This window comes from Brassica oleracea, chromosome C3 (genome assembly GCF_000695525.1).
Source record: "Brassica oleracea var. oleracea cultivar TO1000 chromosome C3, BOL, whole genome shotgun sequence".
NCBI classification, from domain to species: Eukaryota; Viridiplantae; Streptophyta; class Magnoliopsida; order Brassicales; family Brassicaceae; genus Brassica; species Brassica oleracea.
In genome coordinates, this window is record NC_027750.1 from 22,786,096 (window position 1) to 22,793,460 (window position 7,365).

The 7,365-nt window shown below is 35.2% G+C and overlaps 1 protein-coding gene and 1 non-coding gene across 2 annotated transcripts; both read right to left on the reverse strand.

Annotated features, from left to right (window-relative positions):
- Window positions 1-679: 679 nt before the first annotated feature.
- On the reverse strand, window positions 680-751 carry TRNAP-CGG. Its single transcript has one exon. It is a non-coding gene; the product is annotated as a tRNA-Pro (tRNA).
- A 296-nt stretch (window positions 752-1,047) lies between these two features.
- On the reverse strand, window positions 1,048-3,423 carry LOC106333691. The gene is made up of 5 exons (XM_013772103.1): window positions 3,339-3,423; window positions 2,272-2,694; window positions 2,061-2,170; window positions 1,757-1,977; window positions 1,048-1,576 (listed from the first exon to the last, which is right to left on the reverse strand). The coding sequence occupies exons 1-5, from the start codon at window positions 3,372-3,374 to the stop codon at window positions 1,146-1,148; spliced, it is 1,221 nt and encodes a 406-aa protein (XP_013627557.1). The 5' UTR covers window positions 3,375-3,423; the 3' UTR covers window positions 1,048-1,145.
- Window positions 3,424-7,365: the final 3,942 nt, after the last annotated feature.

Genomic DNA, 7,365 nt, shown 5'->3' on the forward strand with positions numbered 1-7,365 from the left:
TTAATTGTGTTCCAGCGTCTAAGTATCTTACTCCAGAAATACAATAATTTAAAAGCAAAAAAAATTCTCGTAACAGGGTACGATAGTTGATCGGATTGACAATAACATCCATAACGTTTCTAGTACAGTTGAAGATGGGACTCAAACAGCAGCAAAATGTAAACCTACACTTGTTTAAGACCAGAATATGTAACTCTCTCTCTCTCTCTCTATCAACGTTTCATGACTCGCTTTGTGAATCTCCACAGGCAGAAACGTACACTGAGAAATGGAGGTATGGTTATGTGTGCGTCTGTGCTTGTCATTCTCTGCTTCATCAGGCTAGTGCTCTTAATCATAAAGGAGATTTTCTTGTGACCCAAGAAAAGGGATTGTGTCTGAATTAGTTAAATAATGATCTTCTCTTGTGTTTCTAATTACCTGGTGGTCTTCTAGAAGAAATCTTCATCTGGTCTAGTTTCACAGTATTCAACATGATTAGAAACAATAAGAAACATTCCCTGAGTATCTCTCAAATGGAAAATAGTAAAAGAAATTGTGTATACTTCGTTCTGGTGATGGAGCTGAGCGTATGAGTCATGTGCAGGGAAAACAAGATAGGGCGTGGAGTTGTAGTTCATCATGTGAAAACAGGAAGGCGTCTCTGTGACAGTTTGGAGGGACTAAAAAATTATTTTGTGGGGTGTTCCGAGAATCGAACTCGGGACCTCTCGCACCCGAAGCGAGAATCATACCACTAGACCAAACACCCTAGACTGATACATAGCGTTAGAATAAAAAGATATTATCCTTTTTGTAATTCTCTATAACATAAGCAAAAACCTGTAATCCACATTGGTATATCTGCTAATGATATTTGTCTTCCCACAGGCCAGTTAAAAAAATCAGCAAACTACTTAAATCACATAAATGAGGAAAACCGTACGTATAGTGCCTCTTCAGTATAATAAATCAATGATCGGTAAATAAGAATTTTAGAAGTTAGGGTTCTAATTTGTACCAAATGCAGTTCTGAAGTTACACACTTTCTGCAATACAAGACCCCAAGAGAAATTTGAAGAAAAAAACCACAAGAATTATAGGGAAGATGTAGCAGAGAAAGACAAAGCTAGACCTTTAGTGATATACATACTTGTACCAACAAATCAGTGAGGCATTAAACCATTGTTGATGAGGCATTGGTCACAATAACATATGCTGTTGGTCTGAAAGTTACCATCAGAAGTTATGTGCTCCATGTTCTGTGTATCTCCTCCTTGAGCTAAGCTGTCTTGTAGATACGGTTCCATCTGAAACATCATGTAGCTAGCTTGTGTCTCACGTAATGCTTGTTCATACGCTTGATTTCCACGTAACTCCACTGTGTTTCCCGTTTGGTCTTGGATCATTGGATTGTTAAATTGTTGCCCACTAAAGTACCTTCCCCCGATCAACTGATAAGATGGTTGGATAACTTGCGTCCCAGGGAAGTCAACGTCTTGAACAAATGAGTTCATTTGTCTCCCATCAGTACCGCAGAACTGAGTTGGTACGTTCAAGTTTACGTTTACATCAGGCTTAGGCACCTGACCAAATACTATAAAAATAATTGGTTATTTAACTTATTTTAATACAGATACTAACATATGAAATGATTCAGGACCAGGTATCTTAAAAAAAAACAATTTAAGGGCATGCAACCTATGTATAATAGATCTTTAAAATTTTGGGGCCAATACGAATGTTTAAACTGGCTAAAAGGTTCAGAGTTAAGTACCTGGAACTGTTTGATAGTGTCCGTAGTGAGACAAGGTGATGGCAGCATTGTTGTTGCTGTCTCCAAAGCCGTCGTTGCTGTCTCCAAAGCCAAAATCGAAGTAAAGAGACTGTAGAGTTGGGAAACTGACTTTAGCCAGTTTTGACCAGAAGCTATCTCCGGACACAAGCTTATCCAATGTTTTTTGCAAATCTCCAGGGAAAAAATGAAGTGTATGTCTCCTGTTATACATAAATTTTAGGCTTTTAATCTCTTTCAATAAAAATAAAACTAAGAAGGAGGGATCAAAGATAGATAATGAAACCTGTATATAGAAGCAGACTGATTTAGGGTAAAATCTGGACAGATCTTCCACAGAGTGTGTTTTCCCCGCTGTGGATTAGTCTCTATGAAGAACGTTGGACGTTTTCCCAACTGAATAAAAAACTCTCACAATCATTAATTAGGCTCAATATTTGCAATAAAATGTGTTAACATATGATATATATATATATAAAAGAACTACTGTATAATACCTCGACTTCTAGTATTCCAGCTCCATCATTTGAATTATATGTTGCTCTGAAAGACAAGGCATCAGACCATTGGCTCTCAATCTTTCTCTTCAGCCTCTCCACTTGTGTTCCTGTTTCTACATCGTCTAGAATCTCCCAAATAATTCTCTTCTTTGCTAAATAGAATTTCGCCTTAATATCATCCGGGTAGACCCGCATGTGAGTCCATTGACCAATTGTGATCTTGTAGATTTGAGAATCCACAGCCTTTAGTTTTTCATGGTTTTTAGGAGTTTCAGAAGGTGTTAAGGTCTTTGGGTGCTCTGTGGTGTAATGAAAGTTTTGTTGATGAGGACTTGAGTAGTCTTGTTGCAGTTGGGTTTCAATCAAGGCGATCAATTCCGGAGTTGGTGTAAAAAGCAAGTTTAGAGGTGGAAATAGACCCTGAAAAACAAATTAGAGATTAAATCATAAATAGATGTAAGATTTTGGTCGTAGGTTTGCAATTTTTAGTTATTAACTTGTAAATATTAAGTCAAAATATATACTCTGGAGATTTTGATTTTTTTTACAACCAAAAAGAATGAAAAAGTAGGAAAGATAAAATCAAAGTTCTAGAAAATCTTTATAAATCTTTATAAATCATATGATTGGAAGATATTGTTTTTAGAAATAATATGGATTGTGGAAAACTCCTAAATCATTTGTCAATCAACCTTCTAACTACGTGTTTCACAAATAAATAAGACAAATACCTAATGTTACAAATTTTAAGTTATTGTAAGGGAGTTTCTTCAAAGAAGAAATAGTTTTGTTGTTTTTTTTTTTTTTGAACAAATAGTTTTGTTGTTAATAAACATAAATTATATCTAAATCCAATAACCTTAGATTAGAGAACAATTTTTATAACAACTTGTTACCTAAATCCTAATTGTTCTAGAATAGTGCAAAGCTTAAACTATCTGAAAACGTTACCAACAAAAAAAAAAAAAATGAAGCAGAACAAAGAACAGAGTATGAGATATAACAGATAATGAAACAGAGTACAATAATGCATAGAAAGAGAGATAACAGAGCAAAGTACATACCTCGTCAACTTGAGATTCTTCTTCCCTTGTATCCATCGAATTAATAATATCAACACCTCTATAGTTTTGTTTTGGCTTTTGCCTTTTGTTGCTTTAGCTTTCCTTTGTCACAGCTTATTCAGATATTGCCTGGCTTAGGGAATATATACTGATATATCAGCTTTGTATTAAACATTCGGCCCTGATTAAAACGGACGTGAACTAAATATGTTTTCCTATTTTCTCTGTGAATATTTTTTTAAAAATTGGTTCCGTCTAAAGTAACTTTGAATTATGAATTTAAACAATTTTGAAATCAAGTTTATCTAGACAAATAATAATATGATTTACGTGATATCACAAAATAAAATAACCTATTCGTTCAAAACTGTATAAAAACTATATAAAATTTGTACCATAAATCTGTTATTTGTCTAACCTGTTTACAAATCATCAAAGTTACATCTAAATCTTACAACGAGAAAAATGATAATTTAATTGATGATTAAAGTTTAACAAAGCTGCAACCAATAGCCATAAGCCATCACCACGCGTGCATCACTTAGATTTCCATCTAACTTTTCTAACTATTTTGTGTATAGTTTGTCTTTACACGAAAAAAGATGATCCAATCATTATATATTTGATTAAATGTAATTGTATAATCATTCTCAAATCTAAATTTTACGTTTAAAATATATTTTCTAAGGCGACGTCAGAGAATCTGAAATGATATGACATAATTAGTTCATAAGGTTTAGATACATATCAGATTTTGTGTCTCAAAGAGAGATATTAAACATGAAATAAAACAATTATTGATCAATACATAGAACTTTGGAGGTGTATGTTCAAACCCTAAAGTTTGCAAACTTAACAAAAACGCACCGATTGGAATATAACATCATCATATCTTAAGAGACTACTTTTTTGTTTGAATTATTTTGGCCCATATAATATTATTTTTGATAAATCCTATCAGTTAATCTGGCTAGCGCCGAAAATATTGCTAAAAATATAAAGTGTGATTGGTAGTGGTTGTATGTGTTGTCTATCTGTATAGCCAAAAATCCGGAGCAATTTTTTGGAATTTTTCATAAAATTTTAAAGCAATAAAATCTAAAGCCACATCAAAACATCTACAGTCTTTTTTCTACGACAAATTTTTTAAAGCTACAACCATTACCAATCGGATCCATAGTGTTATAGTATGATTTTTTTTTGAAAAATCAGTGCATTGTCTTACTCAAGTTCGGAAAGTTTTATGAATAATGCATGTGATAGCATTGCCTGCTAATTAATGACCGATTAAATAAATTACACGTGCCTTGATTTTTGTTTCAAAGAAGGCTTGAACCCGGAAAAAATGTTAATATATTTTCAGGTTTTGCCGACCATTTAACCACAACAATTAGATTTTAATCTTTTATAATAACCAAATTGTAATCCTTTAGCATGATATATGGTTCCTACTAAAATTTGTGATCACTAGATTGAATAGAGAAAAAGATCAAAATAGCACTAAATCAAGTTTTTATTCCCAAATTAGCACTCAAGGTCAAAAGTCACAAAAATAGCATTCAAGTGGTGGGGTTTAGGGTTTAGGGTTTAGAGTTTAGGTTTTAGGGTTTAGAGTTGAGAAGTGAGGTTTTGGGGATAAGATTTCAAATTTTGAAAAATAAAAAAATTTAAATTTTTCAAAAGATAAAATGCTATTTTGATCATTTTAGTTTTTGAGTGCTATTTTTGTGATATAAACTTAGAAATATGCTATTTTGGGGATTTGACCGATTGAATATGCATACATATTATTTTTGATTAGTTATCCACACGACTTGAAAAGGAAAGCGCGAAAGACTCCACTATCAACGTCAGACTATCACATATTTTGGCTTATTAGGCATTTCACACACATTGATTGGTTGATAGAGGTTTATAAGAGATTATTATATATACATATACTCTATAACTATAACACTCAAATTCACACGTTTTTTTCTTGTATATATAGATGCTATACTGATACAGATACACGTACTATCATATTATGAAAAATATGTGTCGATGACGCAAGCATGGAGCATATGTGTGCTTGAAATCTTTGTAGGGTACGGTCCGTATTGCCTTTTTAGTGGCTTTCCATTTTTGGAGTACTAAATAATTGTGACTCTCTCATGTTATACAGTACTTTATGTTCTTTATTACCAGCCATGGTTATGGTTCATGCATCTTCAGATTCTCTACCGTACCACAAGATATCTACCTATCCTTTCTCAGCTCAAAAATGGTATGATGACTCATTTTCTCATATAAAATCTCCTTTATACATAATGATAAAATCTGTTAATTTCTATAAGCGATGTGAATAAACTATTGCCACGTATGATCCGCGAAAAGAAAATTACAAGTAGTCATTTCTGTAGCTCTTTTTGTTCTTGAAAAACATTTAACTAATTACTAACCTCTATATGCATTTCAAACATTGTCTAATCAATCTTTAGTTCTGTACTTTAATTTTTTTTTTCACTTAGCAAAAATATCCAAGGCGAGAGTTCGATATGAATTAATAATTGCTTACACAAAAAGAAGATGAAGATTTTAGGATCGCTTGATCGAACCTAAGATATTGTGGGGCTGTCATCTCATTATCAGATTTTGTGTGTTTGGATGGATTTTCATATAAAGTAGTCAAAATATGAAAATCTTGATTGGCCCCTTTTCAATATGCTCCAGAGTTTGCTTTTCTACATTTGATGTCACATCTCAAAGATTATCACAAACCCCCCACATCGTAAAAGCCAAGCAAACAAGGTTGATTTCTCCACTTGATAATAGACTATTGAAACTCCAGTTGCTAATTCAGAGTATCTTCATAATATCAGCCAACTTCATTTTTTCAACCTTCGGTCTTGGCCAAAGATTTAGTAACTTCAGTGTAAGTAACATTAACCCATATATACTGCATGCACTTCTGCGGATGCCCCTTGGCGTGCAACTGTTAAATGGGACAAGTAGTTTTAGACCCTGGGAACTCTCAACTCTGTATATTGTTTGAGACTTTGTAGCAATTCACAAAATGTGTATTATTATTCAGCAAACGAAAAAAAAACTGACAAACAATTGGAACTTGTGGAGCTTTCTAACTCCGGCTTCTATGTGGTAATTCCAATCAATGAAGCGAATGAAGAGCTGCTTTTTATCATCCGAAGGTGGTCTTCGTCGTGGATTGGAGTTGAAGCCGTCTCTTTTCACAGCGGCTCGGTGTCTTGTCGTGGTTGAGCGGCTCGTTTTTGCTCAGGTTAGGCTTTGGGCTTAGCCCGTAGGCGCGTGCACAGAGTAGTGGTGGCTGTGTGGCTATTTCTCCTATGTGGTTTGCGCGTTCAGTCTAAGTTAAGCGGTGTTGATCTGTCGTCTATGGCTGTTGCAACTGCTTCTCCGGTGACTGCTCTCTCCTTCTTCACCAGCTGTGCTAGCTTCTCTCATTTTGCTCGTACCTTATGTGGAGACTACGAGCCCTTCAGTTTCAGCTGCTTTCTGGGTTTGCTCACTTTATGGTGGTGCTCCTGTGGTGGCGCAGTAGAGACCGAGACAGGTTCTCTGTCTCCGGGGTAAAGTGTCGGTTTGGGGACCTTTCGGAGTCCTTGGTCCTTGTCCGGCGTGTGAGATTTGCTTGGGATTACGGTCATCCCAGTACCTGCTTGGCCTCTTGGCTGACTAGGTAGACTGTATCCCTTCTCTGCTGCAAGTTTGGTTGGTCGAGGGTAGGTGTTGCTGTTGGGGAAAGTCACACGGCGCAGCGGAAATACTAATGGTCGTGTTCCCCTGACCTTGTGTGAACCTGTGAAGAAAATACTTCGACGATGGCGGGATGTAATATGCAGAAAAACGTAAATGAGACACACAATTTTTACGTGGAAAACCTCCTCGATGTGAGAAGGAAAAACCACGGGACCGTAGTCCACTCAAAAATCCACTATATAAATGGTATGAGTACAACCACGTCCTCCCTGTTCAACAGCCTGAACAGAACAGAGAGTCTAGCTACAAA

Bases quoted from the DNA above. Each gene is read 5' to 3' on its own strand.
- LOC106333691 (XM_013772103.1), bottom strand. From the start codon at position 3,374: ATGGATACAAGGGAAGAAGAATCTCAAGTTGACGAG. The intron at 2,171-2,271 runs GTATTATACAGT...TTTTTTATTCAG, and splicing joins CTGGAATACTAGAAGTCGAG to TTGGGAAAACGTCCAACGTT. The intron at 1,577-1,756 runs GTACTTAACTCT...TTATTTTTATAG, and splicing joins ACACTATCAAACAGTTCCAG to TATTTGGTCAGGTGCCTAAG.